General features: G+C 53.7%; 1 protein-coding gene across 1 annotated transcript; it reads left to right on the top strand.

Annotated features, from left to right (window-relative positions):
- The first annotated feature begins 849 nt into the window (after nt 1-849).
- Nucleotides 850-26,574, top strand: LRRC38 (leucine rich repeat containing 38). Its single transcript, XM_028108182.2, has 2 exons — nt 850-1,498; nt 26,321-26,574. Exons 1-2 carry the CDS (start codon nt 850-852, stop codon nt 26,572-26,574), a joined length of 903 nt encoding a protein of 300 aa, XP_027963983.1.
- Nucleotides 26,575-26,765: the final 191 nt, after the last annotated feature.

The following is a 26,765-nucleotide window of genomic DNA, read 5'->3' on the forward strand; positions in this document are numbered from 1 at the left end:
GCAGCCAGGTCTAATCGTGCCAGGGGGGATTCCGGTTCCTGACAAGCTCGGGCCAGCATGGAAAGTGCTGACTGGCCCTGGCTTCCTTCAGGCCACAGCGGGGGCCCAGGCAGCTGCCCGCCTCACTTGACCCCGCGTGTCTCCCTGAGATGGGTCAAGTGCAGGTGGGCGGAGTGAGGAGGAAAAAACGAGCCACTCGGGAGCTCCACCCAACCCTAGGTCAGCAGCTCCTGGAGTGGCCCCCTAGAGCCCGCCGGGATTGCCCGGGGCGCAGAGCCAGAGGGACGCAGGTCGCATTCCCTTTGGCAATGGAGCTGGCGAACGGGGAGCGCGCTTCGGCACCAGGCGGGAGTCGGGGTGTGGGGCACATGCCCCCAGCACGCCCTCTGGCAATCGCTGGGGTGGGGGGCGCTCGATAACCGAACTTAGTTGTCGAGCGCTCCTGGCCAAGTCCGCGCGACAGGTCTTATTACCCTGTCTCAGAAAAAAGCTGCCCGGGCCACTCGGCCACCTCTATCGCTCCCCGCCCCTCCCTGGGATTTTCCAGAGGGTTAATTTCCTGTCCCGGTAAGTCCTTCGCGAGTCCTCGCCCTCCCTCCCGGACTCTCCCCTCTCGGTCCCTGCCGCCCCGGACTCCCCGAGTCCGTTGGCATCGCGCTCGGTCGCCCCCGCGCGCCCGGGCGCACGCCCTCCCCGCCCCGGCCGCCTTCCAGCTCCCAGCGCCCGGTCGCCGGGACCCCGCGCGCCGCACCCCTCCTCCCCCCGCGCCAGGGCTCGCCCCGAGAGCCACGTCCGCGTCGCCGCGGCTCGCGCGGGTCCTCCCCCAACCCACCCCACCCCGGCCGGGCCATGCGCCCCCGCGCCGCCCCCCGCAGCCCCGCCGGCCGCGCCGCCGCGCTCGGGTTCTGCAGCCTCCTCCTGCTGCCGCTGCTCCGGCCCGGGCACGCGTGCCCCGCGGGCTGCGCCTGCACCGACCCGCACACCGTGGACTGCCGCGACCGCGGGCTGCCCAGCGTGCCCGACCCTTTCCCCCTGGACGTGCGCAAGCTGCTGGTGGCCGGCAACCGCATCCAGCACATCCCCGAGGACTTCTTCATTTTCTACGGCGACCTGGTGTACCTGGACTTCAGGAATAACTCGCTGCGCTCACTGGAGGAGGGCACGTTCAGCGGCTCGGCCAAGCTGGCCTTCCTCGACCTCAGCTACAACAACCTGACCCAGCTGGGCGCCGGCGCCTTCCGCTCCGCGGGGAGGCTGGTCAAGCTGAGCCTGGCCAACAACAACCTGGCGGGCGTGCACGAGGACGCCTTTGAGACCCTGGAGTCGCTGCAGGTGCTGGAGCTCAACGACAACAACCTGCGCAGCCTCAACGTGGCCACCCTGGCCGCCCTGCCCGCGCTGCGCACCCTGCGCCTGGAGGGGAACCCCTGGCTCTGCGACTGCGACTTTGCCCACCTCTTCTCCTGGATCCAGGAGAACGCGTCCAAGCTGCCGAAAGGTGAGCCTGCCGGCAGACTGGGCTACACACCAGGCTGGGGGCGAGAGGAGGGGAGCAGGGAGCGTCCCCGGGCAGGGGGGCTTAGGTCCAGCCTGCAAGCCGTGGGGGGGCGGGGGTCTCGGGTGCACCAGGCACCCGAGCAACTGCCCCAGGAGAGTCGCTCAGGTATACGCCTGGCAGGTTCCCAGCCTGAACTTTGCCTGGGAGTCGGCTGGGACAAGTGGGTGGGCAGGGTTACTATGGATTCTCTGGAGTTTCTGGGCCCTGATGCCTTGCTTCTCCACCTGTTTCTCCGACAGCTCACTTTCTGGAGCTAGGGACCTTCCATTTCTGTTACCCATGTCCGAGTTCAACTCATCAGGTTTTGGGTCATAGGACTGGTGGGTGCAGGTTTTTTATGGGACCCTCCTAAGTGGAAGACACCCTCCTGTGTGGGAAAGAGCTGAGTGCCCTTCTCGCTACACTGAACATTGAAAGATCCAGCCAATTCTAGGGGCTCTCCAGCAGCTTCCAGAGCCTAAGCAGGCCTGTTTCTCAGCTCCCAGGTTTGTTCTCCTGTCCAAAAGGGATGAGAAATATTTCTGGTGAGGAATACTGGCAGCCTGCTAAAAGCCAGTGATGCAGTAAAGATTTGCAGTTCTGTGTTTTTTTTTTCAGCCCAGATGTGAAAAGCTGAACACAAAAACCTTAGCAGGCTGGTGCACCCTTTGTTTTCCTGGTTTACTTTTCCTGTGGTGACACGGATGGATGTACAGATCCCTTTGGCAGATGGAAACACAGAGGGCACAGACGTTAAGGGGCCGTGCAAAGGCCAGCAGAGGGAAGCAGAAACAGAGCTGAGAAAAGGGGGACCCCAGCATCCATAGAGATGAGCCCCAGGATGTCCGTACCCTCCGTGGATTCCAGCCTTCCACCGGTAGGCATGTGAGCCTCAGTCCTAGCAGTGACCTGGCACAGCCAGACCGGCCTCCCGCCTGGCCCCCGAGGGTTTGGCAGAATAGGATCCAGAGCTGTAAGACACATGTTATAAAAAGTGACATAGATGTGGATTTAGCTTTGGTATATCTTTTTTCCACTTCCTGGATTTCAAGGATGTTGCTCATCTATGCCCTGAATTCCTGTGACCACTTCTTCACTCCATACTTTACTAAGCATGAACCCCAGGCGTCAGGGCCATCACTCCCCAGCAGACGCAGGCCCCTGAACTGGCATTTTCAGCCTGGGCTGGCTCTGCCAGGGGAGCAAGTCCTGAAAAGATCTGACCTGCCCTCATTCACCTGCCTGCCCCACCAGAAGATTGTCCCGGAGACAGGAATGTCCAGATAGAAGCCTCATTGTGGAATGGGGGTATGCCTTGGTTCTGATCGCTCTTGCCTTTGGTTTTTGATGGAGTTGGCATCTTTAACCTCTGTGGTTAGCTGAGTTGGTATAATTGGTTCCATGTGTTATTGCAGGAGGGCAAGGTGTTAGAGGAAGCTGTAGATTTCAGTCTCAGTTCTGCCACAGACGGATGGCTGTGACCTTGAACAGGCCACGTGTCCTGTCTGGGTTTCAGACTCCTCATCTTCTAAAGTGCTTTGGTTGACCTCTGAGGTCCCTACACAGTCCTGGTTGTAGAGTCAGAAGACAGAGGTTTGAGTCCTGGTGGAAAGCCTGGGTGAGTCTGGCCGGGACCCTTAACTTTTCTGAGCCGCATCTTCCTCCTGTGTGAAATTAGGACACGGGTGATGCCGGATGGTCCATCTAACCCGGTGCTTGTCAGCATCAAAACCAGCTAATGTGGGTGAATGTAAAGAACAGTGAGACCTTAGGATGTTATTCCTCCTACGGCCTGTGATGTGGGGAAGGAAAGGGACACCAGGTGGGGATGTGTGGCCGGGAGGGGGAAAGGATGGGCAGGCTCAGAGCAAGGAACAGTGTCCAGGCCCTGGGTGAGGGTTGGTGTGGTCCAGTGGGGAGAGATGGAGGCAGCGAGAAGAGAGCATGAGGGCTTCGGTCACCTCACGGCAGGTGAGAGGGGGTGTGCCAAGAGTAGTGGTGGTCTCACTGCGGGCTGCCATGCATGTGTGGCCAGAGCAGTGTCCGGAGAATGTGAACCAGAGCAGGGTGGGTGGTGAGGGGACAAGCACGGGCCTTGATGCGAGACAGCTGAGGTCTGATTTCCACTCACGTTTCTCTCTGAGTCTCAGTTTCCCTGCCTCTGACTTCAGCACGCGGTACCAGTATGCCCCACCTTGTTTGCAGTGAAGTTGGAACGAGATCAGCTCTGTCGGGGGTGCAGGGATGCTTAGCACAGCCTAGGTGCTTGCTAGATGCCGGTCGCCCCCACCCTCTGCCTGCTGCCCTTGTGCTCCTTGTACCTTCGCAGAGGCGCCGGGCAAAGCGGCTGAGGGCCCAGGCTCCGTTTAAATCCTGCCTCGACCTCTTGCTAGCTATGTGGCCTTTCTGCGGCCCCGTTTCCTCGCCCGTGAAATGGAGATGATGCCAGTGCCCACCTCCTAGGGTTATTGGGAGGATTAAAGAGGCGTTATTTATGAAGTTCTGAGAACAGTGTCTGATACGCAGCGGCACGATCGAAGCGTTAGCGCTGTTGTCACCCTCCTGTTTTAACTGGAAGGCCCAGAGGGGTGATGGCACAGAGCGTTAACAATCGCTGGGGGGCAGGGGGGACCTCAGGACTTCCAGCCGTGGCCGCCCACTTCCTGCCAGGGAAAATCGGGCTCCGTGGGGCCCAAGCTCCAGGGGTTTGTAGGCAAGTGGCCCGCCTCTCCCAGGAGAGGGGATTCAAAGGCAGGAGCAAAGGGGTTCTGTCTTCATTGCTGTGTCCTTGGCTCCCCGGCCCCCCTCCCCCAGAGAAGCAGAACAGAGCAGAGCAAGTGACCTTGACTGGCTCCTTCGGTTACAAAAATGCCTTCGTCTGCCAGGCGAGCCTCCTGTGCGGTCACCGTGCTGATGGGAGCACTCCGCCACCGAGCACACCCCCGTGGGGAGGAAGGAACGCCTTGGAGGCGCCGGATCCCCTCCACCCAGGCTCCTTTGGGGGTTGGGCAGGGCTGGGTCTGGGGATGCAGGAGGATCTGTCCCGCTGGTGCTGGGGCTGAAGGAAGAGGGTGAGGGGTGGCCTGCTGGAAGGCCCATCAGCCAACTTAGCAACAAAACAAAGCAGACACACCTAAAATAAGAAAACAAACAAGGAGACCCGCCCGGATGCCTAGTTAACTCTGAATTTCAGATAAACAGTGAATCCTATTTTAGTATAAGTATGTCCCATGCAGTATTTGGGATATACTTGCACACGAAATTATTTGCTGTTTTCTGAAATTCAACATATAAATGTGCCATCCTGTATTTTACCTGGTGGCCTGACCTGGTGGTGTTTGTCACTCTGTGGTGTACCGGTGCCATCCCCTTTAATACAACTGTGCCTGGCAGGTACCTTAACCCACGGTTCCAACAAGGGGCAAAGAAGTGAAGTGGTTTGCACAAGGTCATGTAGTCAGTGGCTGAGATGAGTTTGCACTCAGGAGTGGCTGACCCTACACCTAGTTCTTTTTGATGGGCATCGATCAGGAGGGAGGGTGAGGCCATCCCCAACACTGCCCCCTCCCAATCTCCGATTGCTCTGGGTCACAGCTGGTGGACCTCCTTCCAGCCCCAGATCCTGAACCTGGGCTGGTGGTTCTCCCGTGAGATAGTGGATTCCCAGGCAATTTGGGACAGTGACCATCCCACTGTAGGTAGAAAGGACTCCAGACTTGGAAGCAAGCGTCCTTGGAAATCACTCGGGTGAGCCATGGGGTAGAGAAGGAGAGGGTGGGAATGTCTGGGGAGATGGGGAGCAGCAGGGTGACACCCTTGAGCTTTAAAGCTTTTCCCTGCTGGCCTAGCACCTGGTCTCCTTATAGCCCAGGGAAGTGGATCTGAACGAAGATACACAGGGAGCTTGGTTGAAATGCAGATTGAACCCCCGGGCCAACTGAATGGGTCTGCATTTTTAACACCGTACCCCCGCACCCCTGGCCCAGGGACTTGCAGTATACACGGAAGCTTGAGAACTGCCTGGAGGTGGGAGGGCCTTTTGGTACATCTCTAGAAACCCAAGGTCTTGTCTTGGTTCAGTAGCTGAACCAAGAGAAACATCTCCGAGATTTTTCTCTTGCGAGCAAAGGAGTGTGAGTAGGAGCATTTTAAGGCTCCTCTAACTCTAAAAATTCTATGGTTTCAAGGGAAGGGAATATTGTCCTCATATTAAGGGTTGGAAAGTTGAGGCCCTGGGAGGCCAGGTCCCTCTAGAGACCCCTCTGCTGGAATCTCGGGGGGCCATGTCTCTGTGTAGCAGGGTGGGGGCAGAGCACCCAGACCACTCTGGGCTCATGGGACACCTCACTTGCACCTAGCGTCGCTCCGGGAGCTACAAGAAGGAAAGGCTACTGGGTGTGAGAAACCATAGCGGCAGGCAGGGGGCTGCTTCCATACCTGGCTTCAGAGGTGCATGGAGCGAGCAGATGACCCGGGTGACACAGCCCACACCGTGTCTGAGAATGCGTCACAGGAGAGGCATATGTAGGTCCCAGAGTGGGAGGCCCAATTGCCCAGGCATCTTCTATCCCTTCCCTCTCTAACCACAACACACGTGGCCTGCAGGTCACAGCCCACAGTACCAGTGGAGAGATCTGGGCTTATCTTGCACCCCAAGACCTTGACACATGTAGCTATGGGGCGGGAAGGGTTGGGAGCAGGGAGGGGGGGACCGGGAGCCACAGGTCATGTTTTGGGTCTGTAACCCTGGCCCCTTGGGGGACAGCCTCCTAGAGAAGGTCCACTATAGTGCCTGGAGCCTCCAAGCATTTGGGGGCTCAGCCCCTGCGTGTTCCCGAGCCCCTCTCTAAGAAGGGGTGTCCTGGCAGCAAGGTCCTGGACGAGTTCCATGACTAACCCCTCCTTCCAGGCCCGACTGAGTGCTCGCTGGGGGAGCTGCCCCCTGTTTGCCAGTAACCCCACTTCTTTTTCTCATGTCAGACACAGTGAGGGCCTGGCTCGGTCAGATGACTGGGGACATCTTGTCATAACGACAGTGTAAACCGTATTTCAGCCAAAGGGACAAAAGCTGATGCTTCCTGGAGGTAACACAGGTCCTTTCTCCCAGGTGACTCCAAGGTGACTCTCTTTTCCTTTAGAAATCAAAGCAGTTTTATTTCTCCAATTATAAAGTAACAGTCTCCTTGTATATGTGGGAAACGTAGAGAAGTATCGTGAAGGAAACGGAAACCACCCAGAATCCCACCACTGTTAAAGTTTTGCTGTATTTTATTCCGGTTTTATTCTTATACGCATATACATTTTTAAACAATGTAGATGATACAATGTAGATCTTATTACTGATTTTATTTTCTCTTATTGAGCTGTGAGAATTTCCTGCCATTTCAGTTCTTTGAAAGTGTAACCTTTCACGGCCACGAAATACGTCATTTTGTGGATCTATTCGTTGAACCCGTCTCCTGTTGTTAGATGGATGTTTTGGGTGTGTTTATATGCCTAAGAAAATCATGTTCCCGGCAGAGGTGGGCTGAGGTCTCACCCCCTCTTGCAAGTGGCCTCCCTCGTGCCTTTGACAAGTCTGTACCCGTCCTGTGTGCACAGGCTAATGCGTTTTTAACTCGTCTCAATCAGAGCGGAGTGACGGGGTGTCACCTTTCCCATCATTACAGCGTCCGGGCCGAGCGTCAGCTCTGACGGGCCGCGGGGTCTGGACTGGAGTTCTGCTGGGGAGTGAGCCGCAAACGGGACCTAAGGCAACCTCGCCCTGTCTTGCTGGCTCCCAGGGGAGCCCGGCCGAGCCCTGCGACTCCGTCCCGAACACTGATGAAAATGTCACATTGGTTGTGCCATTCGGTCAGTTAACCCAAATTGCAGCCCCCTTGCTGGGCGACGTGGGCCAGTGGACCTACCTTCCTGCCCGTCCAGGGCAGCCCCGGGGGCACGCAGCCGGGGATCTGTTTTGGAGAGGCCCGTGTCCCTGTTAGCTGAAGCTGACGGGTTGCCAGGTGACTCACAGCCCCGGAGCGTGAGGCCTTGCAGTTTGCAGTTTCTGCTCTTGCGGTATTCGGTGTGCGGCGTTCGTTGTGGTTTGGAAGGAAGGGCTGGGCAGGCCTGGTCACCTCCAGGCTGGCAGTGCTGATGATGGAGACTGTGGGGAAGTCCTGGGAAGCTGTCCGGGGCTCCTGCCCTCGGGCCTCTGCCCTGGCTATTACCAGGTGCCCGGATTCTTCCCTCCCCATCCCTGCCTTTACTTCTTTACCTTTCTGGTTCCTACTTAGCCTTCCAGCCTCCAACCGTCTGGGCCCCTGAGGCTGGGTGGGGAGCCTTTCCTGCGTGACCTCATTGGATCCTGTACTATCTCTATGACCACAGCTTGACATGACTGTGGTTCCTGGGTCTGTCTGGCCTGTTTGGAGAACACAGAATGTGTCTTTTTCGTCCCTCAATCCCCAGAGGCTGGTACAGTATATGGCATGTTTGGAAACCTTCTGATGGCTTCCACTGCACTTAGAAGAAGCCAGCTCCCTCTCATGTCCCACAAGCCGTTCCCCACCTCCTTGTCCCTCCCTGCCCAGCCCCCCTTCCCCAGCCACACAGACCCCCATCTGTCCCTGGAACACACCAACTGCCAGTGTCCAACCAGGACCTCTGAACTTACGGCTCCCTCTCCTCCTAGGACATTTCCTCCTCGAGTGGCTGTGTCTTCCTCAGGCCCCCAGTCAGATGTCCCCACCTCCGAGAGGCTTTCCCTGACCACCCTGCCTGGGCAGTCCTGCACCACCCCCGACTCATCTTGGTGGAGTTTATGTCATGGCACTCACTGAGGGCCACATCACCTTGTCCACAAGATATCTGTGTCCCTGCAGAAACACAGGCTCCCAGAGATCAGCCTGCTCGCTGCTGTGTCCCTAGCAACTGGGGTCACGCCCAGTGCGGAAGGGGCTCGGTGGGGCTGTGGGCACGTGTGAGCAGACGAAGGCACACCCCCCAAGGCCTCTGTCACACCACTGAGGAACAGGCCAAGATCACTGGCCTTGGCTTTTGTCCTCAGCAAATACCCCTCTCCAGCTGTAGTCAGCAAAGGATACCCAGAGCATCTTTCAGCAGAGGCGGAGGCCTGGCAGGAAGGTTTTCTGGAGCGATCCTGGTCAAACCCCATAGGCCCCTGAGCCTCAGGCTCTCCACTGTGAAGGAGGGAGGGAGCCAGCTGTGCCTGGCCCTCTGCTGGCAAGATGAAGGGGCAGCCATCCGGGAGTCTTGGGGTGGCTGGTGTGCTCGAATTCTCTGCCCTGCAAGGCACACCGTGAGTGGCTGGTGCGGGTCACCAAGGACACACATCTCAGTTCACCCCGCTGAACCAGAAACCAGCTCCACCTGGCATAAGCAAACAGAAAGGTTTCTGCTAAGCATGTGGGGTGTCACCAGGAAGCCTAGGTCCTGAACCGTTGGGCCCCAGGGAGTACTGCGGGTGAGACCTCCTGGGAGGCCACAGGGGGCACAGAGCCTCCCCCGTGCTCTCATCTCTGCCTCTCATGCTTCTTTATTCTCCTCTCCACATGCTGATGGACTTTCTTTACGTTCTCACCCGCATGGCAAAAGCACACTCCTCCATTCAGGAGACCAGCTGGGGCCCAGAGACACTGGGCTCTGCTGGTCCCGATTTCCGGGTCCCAGGAGGAGGCTGCGTCTGGCTCCGTTTGGGAGATGTCCCTCTCGGTCCAGGCAGGGGAGGGGATGGCTGCGGTGACATGGTACACGGGGGCTGCTGGGGCGTGGGGCGGAGTTTAGGGAGGGGGCTGGGCAGGCCATCGCTAGGCGTCCGTGACCAGTAGCTGTGCTTCCAGTGAACTGTCTGATGGCAGGTACGTCCCCTAATGTTCCTGGGCCCCAGTGTCCCCCCAGTCCAATACAGGTGATAGTGTGGGCCCTTTGACCTCAAGGGATGTCATATGAAGAAGCTCAAAGTGCGGTTTCCTTCACCGCTGCACACAGAAGCGATTTTTTTCTCTTTATGCAAGTCATAGAAATGCAGATGCACAGATCAGCCATGCACGCAGCCTTGCAGATCCCACTGGATTTCAGCATTGCCAGTCAAATCCCAAGTGTCTGATGATCCACGCAAACGGGCACTCTGTCTTCACGGCACAGCCTCCCACTGGGTCGCAGCCTGGCCCCTCTGCTTCAGAGGCTGCTGATCAGGGAGCCCCTGGTGCCCCATCTCCCCCATCCTCTGGGCTGGTTATGGGATGAGTGCCAAGGGCACGGGTCAGGACCTCGAGGGAACTGCGGGCCGCTCGGGATTAAAGGGAGGATTCTCAGAGGCGAACCCAAATCAAAGAGGCAGGAATCGGGGTGCTGGTCCCGCTCCGTCCATAGCTAGCAGTGGGACCTGTGAGTCTCGTCCCTCCTTCAGTTGCCCTAGATCACCTCAGATGCCCCTTGGGGCAACAGGTGGGAGTCACTGGAGAAGGGGGGCAGGGGCAGAACTGAGAGCACATGTGCATGAAAAACAGTTTAGAGCACCACACTGGCCGAGCTCCCTAAAACATGTCAGTGGCTATGTTCCTCCTACTGGCTTCCAATTTTTGGCCCCTGGGTCAGGTGAAGACTCCTTCTAGCTCTGATTTTCGCTGATTCTGCACCCTCCTGAGCCAGCCTCCGCATGGGGTCACAGGATGAGCGGGTCTGAAGCCCCCAGCTCCTAGCAAGAGTCTCTGGGGTAGGTTCCCTTGGCACAGGTCCTACCCCCCAGCAGCTGTGTTTTAAACAAGCAGATGCAAGAGTATGTTCCCTTCTTCCTCTTCATATCAAGAAAAGATCCCCCCCCCCCAGTTGTTAGAATAGCCTTGCTTTTTATAAGACACCAGTGAGGTGAGATCTGTTTTAAACATAACCATCATAAGTGATTATTTGCATCAGAAATGAAAGCTGCCCATGGTCACGTTGAGGGGCTAGGAGCTTAGAACGAAGGGTCAGGACATTCTGCCTCTGCTGCCTCCTCCTTGACTTGGGCAGGTCACTAACTCTTCTGGGCTTTGGTTTCCTCGCCTGTCACCCCCTGGTGATCAGGGAAATACTGACATAAAAGAGCTTTAGAAGCAAATGGGGAGCACTTGCAAGAGAAGGGCCATTGTCAACCCATAAGTTTACAAGATGGTGCTTTGTAGGTCTTCAGCACCCTGGACAATCACGTGGCAAGAACCACAGAACAATGATGGGCAGCCAACACTCTCTGTACCCCCTTGATGGGATGCGGGAGAGAGGGTGGACATCCCAGTACGAAGGAACTGCTAGATGATGGGAAAACCTCGGCTTTAATGTTCATTGGTGGGGATGGGAGCGGCGAGCGCAGGGAGGAGGTGGTGAGGAAAGGAAGGAAGCTCCCAGCTGGTGCAGGGGGGCTGGGGGAAGCTTGCGGGAAGCCCCCCGGGGAGGCCAAGAGAAAGAACCGGGTCCCATAGAAAAATGACTGGAAAGGGTAGGCAGCCTAGTGCCACTGGTTGATTTTCTCTGGCTGAAAGAGTGGTTTTATTTTATTTTAAAAAAATAATAGACGATTTTTTTAGAGCAGTTTTAGGTTTCTGGAAAATTAAGCAGACAATACAGAGAGTGCCCATATGCCCCCCTCCCCTTCCGTTCCCCTATTACGGACACCTTGCATTAGTGCGGTCCATTGAGGAACCAACAATTGAGGAACCAACGTTGATACTATTACATTATTATTAACTAAAGTCCACAGCTTATGGTAGGGTTCACCCTTTGTGATGTGCATCCTGTGGGTTTGGACAGATGGACTATGTCATGCATCCACCATCCTGGTATACAGGTAATTTCACTGTCCTAAAAATGTCCTGTGTTCCACCGGCTTATTCCTCTCCCCTCCTCCTGAGCCCTCTCTGGGAAACACTAACTTTTTGCTGTCTCTATGGTTGGCCTCTTCCAGAATGGCATAGAGTTTTTCACTTCTTTCTTTTCTTCCGTGGGCTCTTCCATGTTGGTACAATGGGTAAGTACGATGTTGCCCCTCCCTGACCTTACCTTTATTTTAATATGACCCGAGCCAGACAAACAGGTGCACACATCTACCTGTTAGTCACAGCTCTGTCTTCCTGCTTCTTCAGGTTTGGATAACTGCCCACTCCCCTTATACCCCCAGGGAAGGCCGCCCCTCCGCACTGGTAGGGCTTTGGGGACTGCACTGACCCTTGTTGCCTTCTAAAGGCTGGTCCACGTGGTTGTAAATAGCCCCTTTGTTAGACTCCCTTCAAATAACTGGGTTTGGGTGGGCGTGGGTGGGCCATGCTCGCCTGCTGGGACCCTGACTTGAGGAACTCTTGCAGACTCTTGAGCAAGGAATGAGGGGAGAGGGTTGCTATGGGTTAAATTATGTCTCCCCAAAATCATATGTGGAAGCCCCAACCCTCCTGTACTTCAGATTCTGACCTTATTTGGAGATAGGGCTGTTTTAAATGTAGCTGGGATTTGTTTTAATCAGGCATGGTAAGACATGCTGACACAAATGACCTACGAAGGAGGAAGTTTAACACTCACAGATCTCGAGAAACTCTAGAAGCGTGGACGCCATGCAGGGCCATGCAGGGAGGCTCCACGGATGTTCAGGGGGCAGAGGGACCGACAGGGCGTGCGGTCAAGAATCTTTATTGTGGTTTTTGCAGGAGGAAGGGGCATGGTAGATAGGCTGGGTAGGTTTGGGATTGGCTAGTTTGAATAATTTGGGCAGGCTGTGGGCTAGACGGGGGGGGGGTCCCCTAGTGTCCAGTCCCTGGCCCTGGTGTCATTCAGGGCAGGAGAGAGTGTTCCAGACTGCAAGAGTCTGACAAAAAAAGGTGGGTGGCCATGTGGACTGGGAGTGGTCAGATTGCCTAGCAAAGGTGCACTTTCAAGCTGGTTGATTACTGTCTCTAGGAAGTGGAGAACCCTGGGTGAGGCCCCAAGATGTCGAAGCTAAATAAAACACAGAAAGTCCAAAACATGATTAATACAAGGGTCACTGCCGATGTAATTAGTTAGGATAAGGGCGCTAGGGCGGGCCTTAAACCAGAATGATTGATGTCCTTATAAAAAGGGGCAATTGGGACACGCTGACAGGGAGAAGGCAGAGGTCAAGGTGATGCGTCCACCGGCCAAGGAATGCCAAGGATGGCCCCCAAACCCCCAGGAACTGGGGTTCAGTAGCCTCCAAAATGGTGTCCAGCCGTCAGATTTTATGATGTCAAAGCAAATTGCCCTGCTGCGTTTGATTAAGGGGAAATAAACACTAAAGGTACAAAGCAGGCTTTTGCTTATTTGATCGGGGGTTGTCCCTACTCTCTGCACGAGCAGGCTGCTCCCGTGGCTCATTAACTGAGTGTCTGACTGTGTTCCAGGCCCTGAGCTAAGCACCCCAGGGCAGCCCCACCCTGTGGAAAGACAAAGAAGACACAAATGAACTGGTGAAATTAATTTTAATATTTTATTGAACGCAGCAGATCCAGAAGGTTATTTTTTTCAACTTGTCATCAAGAGAAAAGTCATTCATGAGATCTTTTTTGATTGTGTTTTCACACCAAGTCTTCAAAGTCTGGGGTGTATTTGACACCTACAGCACATCTCAGTCCAGACTGGACATACATGAACTTGTCAGCATGTGGCCAGAGGCTACTGCAGTGGACAGCAAGAGTTCCAGGTCTGTTAGTGTCATCCAAGGAGGATGTTTCCAGCCAACATCACCCCATTTGACAGGTGAGAAAGCCAAGGCACAGACAGGTTACTATAACTCAGCTCGGGTCACCAGCCAGAGTGGAGGTGTGACCCAGAGAGACTGGCTGCAGGATCTTTGTCACGAGCCGTTGTGCAGCTTCCCAAATCTCATATCAGAAACTGGGGTCCTTTAGTGGCAAGCCTATCCTCTTGGGTCCAGAGCCTCTGCTTTGGGCTCAGAACCTAACCTAGTCAATGAGCTTTCCAGATTCGGAACCTGGCCTGAATCCAAAGATGCCCTGAATGTCTTCGTAGAAACCAGAGCAGACTAAACATGTGAAAACAAGTTCAGCTCCAAGTGTGAAGGATCTGGCAGCGATCTGGACAAAAACTCTGCTCTCTTGGAGGGAACATTCCAGAAAACTCAAGTTTAGCTTATAGGGTGATCTAATTTATCCTTCTTCATGTACAGATAGGAAATCATGGCTCAGAGAGATTGAGTGACTTGTCCAAAGTACTCCCTGGGTGGCCATGTGGACTGGGAGTGGTCAGATTGGTGGGGGACATCATGGTGGAGATGGTGGAACCGGGACAGGTGGGGGACATCATGGTGGAGATGGTGGAACCAGGACAGGTGGGGGACATCATGGTGGAGATGGTACACATGGGGCAGGTGGGGGACATCTACAGCAAACTAGTGAAAAGCAGAGGAAGTCTAGCCCAAACCCCCCAGTTCCAGGCTGCGGCTGTGCCCTCATATTGCTCATCAGTCACCAGACGGGGATATGGCACAGTGGCTGAGAACTCAGGCTTTGCATTTAGAGCCCCCACCATTTGAACCCCGTTCTTCTACTTACTAGCTGTGTGAGTCTGGGCAGATCACCTAACCTTTCTATGCTTCAGTTGTCCCATGTGTAAAATATGGACAATGATATTCGTAGCTCGGCACGGTGCCTGGCACACAGAAAGCCCGTAATAAACACCAGCTGTTATTATCATCAGCTATAAATCAACACCCGGGTCACCTCCCCAAGGACCCAGTTCAAGAGGCTCACACTGAGCCTCCGCTATGTCTCAGTGAGGTACTCCTGCAGGTGCTCAGGACGGAGGGTCCGCTCCCAGGCGGGGCTCTGCCCCTGACTCGCTGTGTGATCTCGGGGGCTGTGTTAGTTTCCTGTAACACATTACTGCAAAACTAGGGCCTTAAGCTCACAGAGATCTATAATCTTACAGTTCTTTGCGTCAGAAGTCCAAAACAGGTCTTGCAGGCTGAAATCGAGGCGTCTGGGTTCCTTTGGCCTTTCCCGGCTTCCCCTGTCTCCCCACCTGTGAGAGTAGAGGCTCAGATAAAGGTGAGGGCCTCTCTGCCCGCCCAGGTTGTTTCTAGGGACGTCCTCTGCCCCCCTCCAGCCGCCGCCCCTGCGGTCCCTTCCAAACAGCCCGTAGCTCTAGCCCCAAAGACAGCAACTGTCCCCAGTGCTGGGAGCTTCTGAAAACTGCACGGGCAGGCGTCTGCTTCTGGGACCCCAGGTCTACCCGTGCCCCACCCCCCCCCAGCTGCCGAAAGATTCATAAACATAACAAAAACCCAACCTGATTCCTGACCTTCCTGGAAAATCAGAATTGCTGTGTTGGTTTCAGAGACGTCTGGGGCGGGAGAGAACTTAGGGGCTGAGAGGGACGGCCGGCGCTCACGGACAGCTATCCCGGGGTGACTGTCAGAAGCAGCGCAGATCCGGCTAGTCACCAGGGTCTCCAGAGAGAGGCAGGCCTCACATGCTGAGGGAGCACGATGGACGGGGTCTGGAGGAGAGAGGGAAGGTGGCACCACTGAGCAGACCCGGGGGGACACGGAGGCCGCTTTCACCGCTGGGATGAAGTTGTCCCCTGGAGAGTGGCCCGGTGAAGTCCCACAAATGGCCATGGGGTGAGCCCCCACAGTACTGACGGTGCCACGGTGTCAAGGAGGGGGGATGGGCTTTGGTGACAGCCAGGCCTGCCTTTACATCCTCATCCTGCCAGATGAGCTGGATGACTTTGGGCAAGTCACACGGCTTCTCTGAGCCCCGGGGCTCTGCATCTAAAAAATACCTCACACCCATGTCCATAGCAGTATTGTTCAAAATAGCCCAAAGCAACCCAAGGGTCCACTGAGGACTGGAGAAGCAAGATGGGGTCTATCCATACAATGGAATGTGAGTCAGCTTTATTTAATTTTATTATTTTTTAAAATTTTATTTGTTTATTTGTCAGAAAGCACAACCAGGGGGAGCAGGAAGCAGAGGGAGAAGCAGGCTCCCCACTGAGCAGGAAGCCTGATGCAGGACTTGATCCCAGGACACTGGGATCATGACCTGAGCCAAAGGCAGATGCTTCACTGACTGAGCCTCTAGGTGTTTCATGATGTCCCATGAGTCAGTTTTAAAAGGAAGGACATTCTAGGGTGCCTGGGTGGCTCAGTTGGTTAAGCATCCAACTCTGGATTTTGGCTCAGGTCATGATCTCAGGATCATGAGTTCAAGCCCCACATTGGGCTCCTTGCTCAGCAGGGAGTCTGCTTGAGATTCTTTCCCCCTCTCCTTCTGTCCCTCCCCCACACAAATAAATAAATAAATAAAATCTTCAAAGGGCTGTTAAGAAAGAGGACCAAGTGAGTTGATAATGGTGAAGTCCTCATCACAGTTCCTGGTAAATAGTTGGAGCTTCAATAAATATTACTTCCTTATCGAATGTCATCTCAACAGTGTAATTGGATGGGGCCCACTTCCCATGCACACCCCTCCTCACCCCAACACACTCGACACATCACGTTTTGCACCTGGCCAGTGGGCCCACTGTTAGAGACTTACTTGGGGCAATGAGAACTCCTAAGGACAGGTCCAGAGAGAGAGCCACATAGTAGGTGTCTCTGAGTACTCCACGGCAGCATGGAACATTGATCACCATGAGTATGGGAGGTAACCAGTCTTAGACTGGGGCCAGTCTTAGACTTCCTCACACAGAGGAAGCTGCCAGAATGTTCTCTTTAACCAGATCATCAATAATAACTAGACACAGATGGGTATCCCTAGCACTGGCAAATAACTGGTGTCGATAACTGAGGTGGCAGTGATGGTGGTGGTAGAAATGGTGGAGGTGACATCATGGTGCAGATGGTACTCATGGGACAGGTGGTGGCCATCATAGTGGAGATGGTGGAACCAGGACAGGTGGGGGACATCATGGTGGAGATGGTGCACATGGGGCAGATGGGGGACATCATGGTGGAGATGGTGGAACCAGGACAGGTGGGGGACATCATGGTGGAGATGGTACACATGGGGCAGGTGGAGGGACATCATGGTGGAGATGGTGGAACCAGGACAGGTGGGGGACATCATGGTGGAGATGGTACACATGGGGCAGGTGGGGGACATCATGGTGGAGATGGTGGAACCAGGACAGGTGGGGGACATCATGGTGGAGATGGTGGAACCAGGACAGGTGGGGGACATCATGGTGGAGATGGTGGAACCAGGACAGGTGGGGGACATCATGGTGGAGATGGTGCACATGGGGCAGGTGGGGGACATCATGGTGGAGATGGTGCACATGGGACCGGGGGTAGAAGTAATAATGGTGGTGATGGTCAAGATGATGGCAATGATGATGATGCTGGTGGTGGTAGCAGAAACGTGTGCACGCCTTCCCAGAGAATAAGATTTTCATCAGTGATCATCTCTGCTCATTTCTTACCAGGAGGAGGACAGGCTGCGAAAACTATACTGTGAGTCTGTTGATGTTCTATCCTCCTGCAGTGACTGATGTGGGTGTCCTGAGGTCCAGGGCTCAAGTCAGGCTGGAGGGTAGGATAGCGGATGCAAGTCCCAACCCTGGTGTAGGACCAACTGCACTCTGCTGCCCATTCTACAGAACATGCTCTGTGGAGCCAGCACCAAGCAGGAACGGTTGACCCGATGCTGCCAGTGCCTCTTCCTCGGGTGGAAATCAGCTGATTACTTAATCAGACAAAGTGTCTGCGGCTGAGACAGGGAGCACAATTGGGAATTTCCCCTGATGCCACAGCCCATATTTAATGAAAGTCATGGTGGAGAACAAAGGCCAGCACTATAGGAAATTAGAGCTGGCGTTCCCAGCACCCTGCCCCCCTGCAGTCCATGCAGGGTTGCCTCCCTGAGAAGTCTTCCTCTGTGACACCAAGAGGCTGCAGCAAGGGGCCATGGGACCCGCACCTTCAGGTCCAATGAAGGGGAGATGTGGGGCGGGGCGGCACGCACAGATGCCTTTGGATCTAAACTTCTAAGCTGCTGTGAAAGCAGGAAGCCGTGACTGGAAGTCTGGCTGTGCATCTGAAAGAACACCATGTTGCTTCTGTCTCATGCTCCTTTGGGTTTGGAGTTCTGGGGGGCTGTTGGGGAGTCCCAGGCCGGGTTTCAGCAGCCCACACCAAGCCCTCCGACTCCAGAGAGCGGGAGGGGAGACTGATAGGAGGGTGGACTCTGGTCAAGAGCAGTGGGACCAATGCCCAGGGGTCCCTGGAGGACCTTCGTGCTGGCCTTTCCTCCCGGGGGTGGGAGGAGAGGCTCCTTCCCTGGGAGCTGTAGCTCCAGCAGTGGTTTGGGTGGAGAGAATCGGCCACCTTCTCCCCCCAGCCCTCCTTGACACCGGGGCCCTCTCACGCCTTGATAAGACATGTGAAGCATTTAGTACAGGTCTTGAGCAGGCAGTTCACAGAGAAACCACTCCAAATGGTCCACGAGTCCGTGAGACAACATTTCGCTCTACTCGTAATCAGAGAAATGCAAATTAAAGCAGCAATTATGCTTTTTTTTAAAGAGTTATTTATTTATTTGAGAGAGTGAGAATGAGAGAGAGAGAGTACATGAGAGGGGGGAGGGTTAGGGGGAGACGCAGGCTCCCCGCTGAGCAGGGAGCCCGATGCGGGACTCGATCCCGGGACTCCATGACCTGAGCCGAAGGCAGTCGCTTAACCAACTGAGCCACCCAGGCGCCCTGCAATTATGCTCTTTTACGGCTTATGAGATCAGCAAAGATGGAAGAGTGACAAAACCCATTGTTAGCACAAGTGCAGGGACAGTCTTCAGCTTGTGGGAGCGCATTGTGCGGAGATAATTAAGAATGTGTATATAGATGCCCATAGTGGCCTTGCTTCTAGTGAGGAAAAAACTGGAAGCACCGTGGGATTGCAGAAGTAAATCGTGGCTCATCTACACAATACAGGGCCTGCAGCCATTACAAATGATGTTTGGAGGGAGCGTCTGGGTGGCTCAGTCAGTTGAGCGTCCGACTCTTGACCTCAGCTCAGGTCTGGATCTCAGGGTCATGAGTTCAAGCTCCACCTCAGGCTCTGCGCTGGGTGTGGAGCCTGCTTAAAAATAAATAAGTAAATAAACAAGTGACATTTGGCAATGACGTTGGTAGGATGGAAAGGTGTTCCCAGTATGGTTATCCAACAGAGTGGCAGAGTATATTTCTACTTGGGCGATTTCTGTACAGAGACGCACAGAAGAAATCTAGAAAGGTGTAAGCCAGCGTGTTAAATATGTATTTATGGGTCCTTTTATCCTCCATCTTTTTGTTTATTTCTGTTCTTTCAGTGTATACACGGGCTTTGCCTAAGCGGAGTTGGGAAAACAAAAATATACTTTTAATGACAAGAGTGCTTAGAAGAGCCTGTCATTGATGTGGATTGGCGGGGGGTGGGGGCCGGTTCAGCGGGGAGGGCCCCAGAGATCCTCTGGCTGAAGGCCCATTTGTTGGCAAGGGGCAAGAGATTAATCTCAGTCTACCATCCGCTGTGTCACCATCTATTTCGGGAGAGTGGCAGCTCTTCACCCTCTCCAGCTCAGGTGTCAGCTGCCGGGGAGAAGTCATCAGTCAAGGGGACAGAGCAGCAGCATGCCAGGGACTAAGCCACCCTGCAGGAGCAAGGAAGCATGTCTCTAGCTGATGGTTCCCGTAGGGCGGGGCTGCCGGACTGAGTGGGCTCTGGCCACCTTCGTGGTCAAGCCACTCAAGGCTCAGTGTACCAGGACAGAGAGACTGTGGCCCATTGTTGGTCACATGCTGACCCCCTGGCCAGGGGAGGGCCATGCATTTTCTAGAGTTACCCAAGTGGTGGAAGGCGATGGCCCCAAAATGCAATCTGGGAGCAGCCTCCAAATAAGGAGGGAGGACGAGAGGCCAAAGGGCAGCAGATGACTGTCACACCTAAGACACCCGGAGTGGGTTGAATTGTGTCCCCTCCAAGAGATATGGCCAAGTCCTAAAGCCTGGAACCTGTGAGTGGGGCCTTATTTGGAAAAAGAGTCTTTGCCGATGTAACTAAGGATCTCAAGATGAGCTGAGCCTGGATTTTGGATGGGCCCTAAATCCAATGACAGGAGTGTTTTTTATAAGAAGGAGATTTGACAGAGGCAGAGGGTGGAGTGATGCTGCCATAAACCAAGGAAGCTCTGGAGCCACGAGAGCTGGACAAGGCCGGGATGTATTCCTTCCTCGAGGCTTTGGAGGGAGCCCCACCCTCCTGGTACTTCATTCCAGGCTCTGGCCTCCAGAACTGGGAGGGAATAAACTTGCTTGAAGCCACGCAGTGTATGGCAATTAGTTAGGGCAGCCCTAGGAAAGGAAGACAGCACCCAGACCCTTGAGCATGACCTTGGGTGTTCTTTCCTCTGAGTATCCTGGGCGGGGGGCCACCACTGGAGGTAGCACAGGTTCCAGATCGGGTCAGCACACTTACTGTGCAGCCTCGGCATAATGATATGACCCACTGGGGCTTAGTATCCCATGCAATGGAATTATCATTCAGCTTAAACAAGAGGTAAATTTTGATAGACGCTACAGCCATGGAGGGACCTTAAAAACATTGTGCTTGGTGAAATAAGCCAGTCACAGAAGGACACATATTGTATGGTTTCACCTCTACGGGTAGGCAAGTTCATAGAGGCAGAAAGTAGGATAGCGGTTAGCAGGGTTGGGGGTGGGGGAAGGCGAGTTATTCTTTAATGGGTACAGAGTTTAGGGGATGAGAACGTTCTGGAAATGATAGTGGTGATGATTGTACAACATTGTAACTATACCTCATGCCACCAAGTCGCACACTTAAAAACAGTTAAAACAGTACGTTTTTATGTCCTGTATGTTTTGCTGCAATAAAAAGTACACGGAGGAGGGGCACCTGGGTGGCTCAGTCGGCTGAGCGGCCAACTCTTGATTTCAGCTCAGGTCATGGTCTCAGGGTCAAGAGATGGGGCCCCTGCGTTGGGCTCCTCGCTCGCTAGGGAGTCTGCATGAGGATTCTCTCTCTCCCTCTTCCTCAGCCCCTTCCCCTGTGTGCTTTCTCTCTCCAAAATAAATAAATAAATCTTAAAAAAAAAAAAAAAAGGATGGAGGAGAAACCACCGCTCCCTCTGTAGTCAAGAATGACTGTCGACGTGCAGATCGTCCATTTTCCACACCGCTAAATCCCGCTTTTGCTCTGAGCTCTTTCTGCCTTCTTTCAGGTATTCTGAGCAAGTAGAGGAAAGAAGACAATTTCTTCTGAATTTTCACCTCAGACCCATATAACTAAAAACGTCTCTCTTGTTGCTGCGGAAAAGCATGGAGAGCACTGTGATGGCGGAGTTTTGACTGCCTGGATATTTAGGCAGACATTATTCTGGGACCACCTATGAGGGTGTCTTTGGATGAGATGAACATTTGAATCCGTGGACTGGGTGAAGCAGAGTGCTCTCCCCAATGTGGGTGGGCCCTCATCTAATCAGGTGATTAGAACAAAACAAAACGGATCCTCCTGTGAGTAAGGGGGAGCTCCTTCTGCCTGACGACCTGGAGCTGGATCATCCGTTCTTGCCTTCTGATTTGAACTGAAACATTGGCTCTTCCTGGGGGTTGGGCCTGGCAATATTCAGCCTGAAACGACACCATCAGCTCTTGGGGTTGCCAGCTTACTGGTTGCGGACCTTGGGACTTGTCACCCTCCATAATTGTGTGAGCCAATTCCTCATGATATTTCTCTTTACACACACACACACACACACACACACACACACACCCCTCCTGTTGGTTGTGTCTCTGGAGAACCCTGACTAATGCAGGCAGCCTCCTCAGATATCTGGAGTCAGGTGTGGGCACAATTTGAAACCTTGAAAATCTGAATAAAATGAATGCTGTTTTTTTAAGCATGAATGGTGGCCAGGCGCCATAGTTCAGAGTTTCCAGATGTCCCCTATGTCATGCTCACAACACCATCACCAGGCCAGGGGAGGGGACGAGGGGGAAGATGCTGTTCCCAGGCTCACGGGAGGGTGTCCCTCCACATCTGCATTCAGAGCTCTGCTCCTGACAAGGAAGGGAGACCTCTCCGGTCTGTCTAGGTCAGGGCTGGAGATAGGAGGGTCGCTGGAGAGTTCTAGAGCATCTCTCTAAAAGACAGTCTGCCCGAAAGGAACTTGTTGTGAAATGCTGGGTGAGGCTGGGCCGCTCTGGGAAAGCAGGTGAGCCAGCGTGCTCAAAATGCTGTCTCAGTATTGGCTCTTGTTTGCTGACCTTAGCTCAGATAGCCGAACAGATGGGGGTCGGGAAGGGAGGGAGAACATTCCAAATCAAGTAGGGACATCCCAGGGACGCCCTTCCTCCCCTCATGTGCCCGTGTCCCCCCACATTTCCACTGACCCTGCACTGGTGCCCCTCCTGTTAGACCAAAGGTCCTGAGGCCAGAACTGTGTCTCTCTTCCTCCTTCCTTCCCTCCTCTCCTTCCTCTTTTGCGTCCTTCACAGCCTCTAGCACAAAACCTCACCCGTTGTGTTTAATGCATGAATCCAAGAAAGCCATTTAATAGCTAAGCTCAGTCACGAAGGGTAGCCCTGCCATAGAGGGTAACTTACTTTGCCGGGCACTTTCCCCTAAAGTTCTCAACCAGAAGGACTTTATCGCCCTCTCCCAGGGGCCACGTGGCACTGTTCGGAGACATTTCTGATTGTCCTCCTGGGTGCCGGAATGCTGGCAAACACCCTGCCCCACATAGGGGTAGTGCCCTGATGACGCAAAACATCACTAGTGCCAAGGGTGAGACACTCTGGTCTAGAGTAAGATCGTGCAGGAGAGAAGAGATACCCAAAGTCAGATTACCCTGACTCCTGAGTTCCACAGCCAGCCTGGGACGCGTCTCCAGAGCACTCTGGCAGCGAAGCCCTGCCCCCTCCGCTGAGCCTTGTCTGTTCGGCTGACGCTCTTTGACTCTTCTTATTTCTCTGCCTTTTGTGAGCTACAAAAACCCATTAAGACAGTGTTTCTTATCGTGCTAGCTCCATCAAACGTGGTTCCAGAGTCTCCCACTCCTGGTGGGCTTGTGTGTGCTGGTTTGCAAACAAGCCTGTTTCTTCTAGCCACAGAGAAATGTGAGGTGACATTCTCTAAAAGTGTCACTTTGTAAAAATGCCAAGCCTAATCTCCAGGCACAGACACCATCATGGAAATCGGAATTGACTCAAGGAGTCTTGGCAAGCAAAGGCAGGATTTAAATGGCAGGCTCTGTAGGCTTGCGTTGCCGCATTGCGGTTGTTTTCCGGTGAATACAGCTTATTGAAGGCAAGAACGGCTAGAAAGTTTCTCTAGGCAAGAGTGACCTGGTATAGGTTTGGGGATTGCAAATATTATCTTGGAATTAGAAACTTCCTGTGCTTCCTTGGAGTCCATCTTGTTTATGTTCATAACACCTGTGGCTGTGGGGGAAGTGTTTAGAGGAGGCAGGTGAATTGATTTGTCCACTTTCCATTGAAGAAAACAAGGGAAGCCCAAGGGAACCCCAGTATAACTCTGTCTTCAAGTTCTCCTAATTCTGTTCAAGGGCATTGAAAATGCTCATAAGTGGTCAACGGAAGTTAGGCTTCTTTAAGAAAAAGAGAGTCAAAAACGAGTCCAGCATAAACCGGAGAAACATGCAGAGCCCTCGCCCAGCTCGTGCCCGGGGTATGTGAGGTGGGCATGGGATCAGGGAGAGGAGGGACTGGGAGTGTGGTTGCCACGGCAACGGCTCCCTCGGGGAGGGGAGCCTCGGCGGGTTGGCTGTACACTATGTAAAAGATGGGCCAGGACAGAAGGAAGGAGGAAGGCTCTGTGTCTGAGCTGGAGAAGGAAAAATACCCAAATAAAGACCCAAAGGGTGGTTGCGGGGTTGCTGTGCACTTAGCAGCTGCTCTTCACAGGATGGAAGCCAGCTCCTTAGGGAGGTGTGAAGAAATCATTCTGACTTTCGGATAATTCTGGAGATGGTTTGAGGGCCAGCTCTTTGAAACCTGGAAGCCCTGAAAAAGAGAGAAATTGCAGGTTTTCCTGGAAGTTGAAAGGAAGCCGAAGGGAAGAAGAGATTGTAGGCAGCTGAGCTTCACGTCAAAATGGTGTCCTCACATTTCTGGGAAGCCGTGTCGCTGAAGGCAAGCTATGTAAACTCCCTATGCTTCAGTTTTCTCATCCATAAAATGGGCATGCTAATACTACCTACCTCATAAAGTTGTGGCGAGAATTAAGAATTGGTATGTTTGTAGCACATGGAAGAGAGTTTGCACACACTAAGTGCAATATGCATGCTAGTTTCTACTGCTTTATTTTTCTCTCCTCTTCCAGATCAGAAACAGAAGATCTGGGTCTCATTATGCATTTTAATATTACACATTTTCTTATATCTGAAGTTTGTGAAATCATGGTAGTAACTTGACTTTGTGTATAGTTTGTACTATGTATCAGTCAGGGTGTGTAGATTTTGCTTGGTAACAAACAACCTTTGGTTGCTGACTTCTCACACAAGTCTACCTTTTGTTCATGTCCAGCGAGGGTTTGTATTTGTTTTCTAGGGCTGCCATAACAAAATACCACAGGCTGGGGGACTTCGATAACAGACATCGATTTTCTCACAGTTCCGGAGGCTGGAAGTCCCAGATCAAGGTGCCAGCAGGATCGGTTTCTGGTGGGGTCTCTCTTCATGGCTTATAGATGCCACCTTCTCCTGGAGTCCTCACGTGGTCTCACACTCTGTGCACATGCAGAGAGAGAGAGAGAGAGAGAGAGAGAGTTTCTTCCTCTTCTTCGGAGGACACCAGTCCTGTGAGATTAGGGCCCCACCCTTCTGACCCCATTTAACCTAATTATCCCCCTATTATTATCTCTAATTACAGTCACACTGGGGGTTAGGTCTTCAACATATAGAAGCAGTGAGGGGCACAATTCAGTCCATAACAGGGTTGGTGGTACAGGTGGGGCCTCTGTTCATGATATTCATTTGGAGACCCTGGCAGGTCGGGGGCTTCATCTCAAGCCATGTCCACGTGTCCCACTTCAGCTCATACTAAATGCCCCTTTGCCCACTCTGCTGCCCCTGGCTACACGGTGTTCCCGGAACACTGAGCTCTTTGCCAACTTCCTGTCTCCTCTGACTCGACTGTTCTTCCGTGACTGGTTCCATCTCATTCTTTGGATCTTCGCTGAAACAGTACCTCCTGAACACCCCATCTAAAGACACTCCTCATTTTACCCTAGTGTGTCATCTTCACATTTATGTATTTCTTTTTTTTTTTTTTAAGATTTATTTATTTGAGAGCAAGAGCAAGCACACATGTGATGGGGGGGGAGAGAGAGAGGGAGAGAAGCAGACTCCCCACTGAGCACAGAGCCCAACAAGGGGCTTGATCTCACGACACTGAGACCACGACCTGAGCTGAAATCAAGAGTCAGACACTTAACCAACTGAGCCACTCAGGCTCCCCAACATTTATGTATTTCTTGATCTACTCATTAGTTGTCTACACCTAAGCTGCATTAGGGCAAGAACTTTGTTGTGCTCCCTGCTCTATCCCCATGGCCTAGTATGGAGTAGATACTCAGTAAACATGTGCTGAGGGCATGAATGCGTGTCTGTCTTCTAGAATTTATACCCTCTGAGATTAGGGACCTTTTTTGCCTTGTTTGTCATCAATCCCTTGGCACAGGATAAAGTGCTCAGTAAATGTGTGCTGAGCGAATAAACGAGTGTCTGGAAAACCATCCTCATGGTGCTCAGATCTTCATGCCTTGGGCAAGTTTTCCTTCAGGCTCACTAGGTAACTGGAGGGTATGGAATCCACCCAGCTACAGTTGTACGAGCTGTCCCCCTACTTCACTTGATGGCACCACGAGGGTGAAATGCATGATTGTATGTGAGGCACTTAGAACAGCGTCTGGCCCCTGGTAAGTTCAAGTTAGCATTTATTGTTACTATTGTTTTAAAGCACTTTCTCACACGGACTCAGATGTCAGATTTTCCTGGACTGGAGTCTTTTTAAGTCAGCCAAACACTCTTCAAGTGAAATCTTAAGGGGAACGTGACTATATAAAACAGAGGGTACCAGGACTCCTCTGGGCATCGTCGGAGTGAGCGTCCCAGAAGCTCGCCAACTCCCTGGGGAACCTGCATTTTAAAGCTCTCTTCAGGTGATTCTGAATCACACGGAAGCTTCACAGAAGCTTCGGTAACTGCTGTTGGAAGGCCACCTTCAGATAGAGCCTATTTTCCCCACTCCCATCGAGGGAAAACCCTTCTAGAGTAGTGGAGTTACTCCAGTGCTGTGCTAATCCTCTGTTCATTTTTCGCCCTGAGGACAAGGAAAAGGAGGATGGCATCCAGCTCGGGCGGTGGCACGGCACGCTGGATTATATGGCAGCTGCGGGCACTGCCCCCGGCCCCTTGCATCTGCCGCCCGCCCCCAATCCTGGGTGGTATCCAGGTCTGGATCAAGGTCAACAGAGGCCCTGGCCCTGAATCTCCTCTTGCGTCACCACCAACGTGGTTCAAAACCCAGAGTTCCTCAGCTTAGGGCAGGGCAAGGGAGACCAAGGCATTCTGATTTTCCCCATGGGGATTACTCCGGAGCTTTTAAAAAAGCTTCAATTCCATTATCCATCAACTTTCTCCCCCTTTCGCTCGGGGGCGGGGGGATGCCCGCGCCCCACACTTCGCAAGCTCTCGGCCTGCCAACTTGTAGGCCATCCTGCAGACCTCTGTCTCACCCTGCCTGCCGTTTCCACAGGCCGTGAGGAAATCCAGTGCTCCGTGCCCCCGGGAAACAGGCGGATATTCCTGCACGAGCTGTCCGAGGCCAGCTTCAGCGAGTGCAGGTTCAGCCTGTCGCTCACAGACCTGTTCATCATCATCTTCTCCGGGGTGGCCGTGTCCATTGCTGCCATTATCTCCGGCTTCTTCCTGGCCACCGTGGTGCAGTGCTGCCAGAGGTGCGCGCCCAACAAGGACCCGGAAGACGAGGACGACGATGAGGACGACTGAGCCGCCGCCTCCCTTCCTGGCTTTGCGGGAGCCCAGGCCCGGCTCCCCTCCACGCGGAGAGGGAAGAGGGGAGGCGGGACGCGGGAAGGAGTCAATCTGCCGCAGCCCAAAGCAGCCCCTGCCCCTGGCCGTCCGCCTGGCTTGCCCCTGGCCACGCCCCCTGGGACCTCCCATCTCGGAGTTTAGAAGCT

The sequence above is a fragment of the Eumetopias jubatus genome, unplaced genomic scaffold, assembly GCF_037043125.1.
Source record: "Eumetopias jubatus isolate StellerSeaLion01/CBP00866 unplaced genomic scaffold, mEumJub1_p1.0 scaffold_4, whole genome shotgun sequence".
Lineage (NCBI taxonomy): Eukaryota > Metazoa > Chordata > Mammalia > Carnivora > Otariidae > Eumetopias > Eumetopias jubatus.

Coding starts and splice junctions, on each gene's coding strand:
- LRRC38 (XM_028108182.2), top strand. CDS start 850: ATGCGCCCCCGCGCCGCCCCCCGCAGCCCCGCCGGCCGCGCCGCCGCG. Junction 1,499..26,320: donor CGCGTCCAAGCTGCCGAAAG/GTGAGCCTGCCG, acceptor CCGTTTCCACAG/GCCGTGAGGAAATCCAGTGC.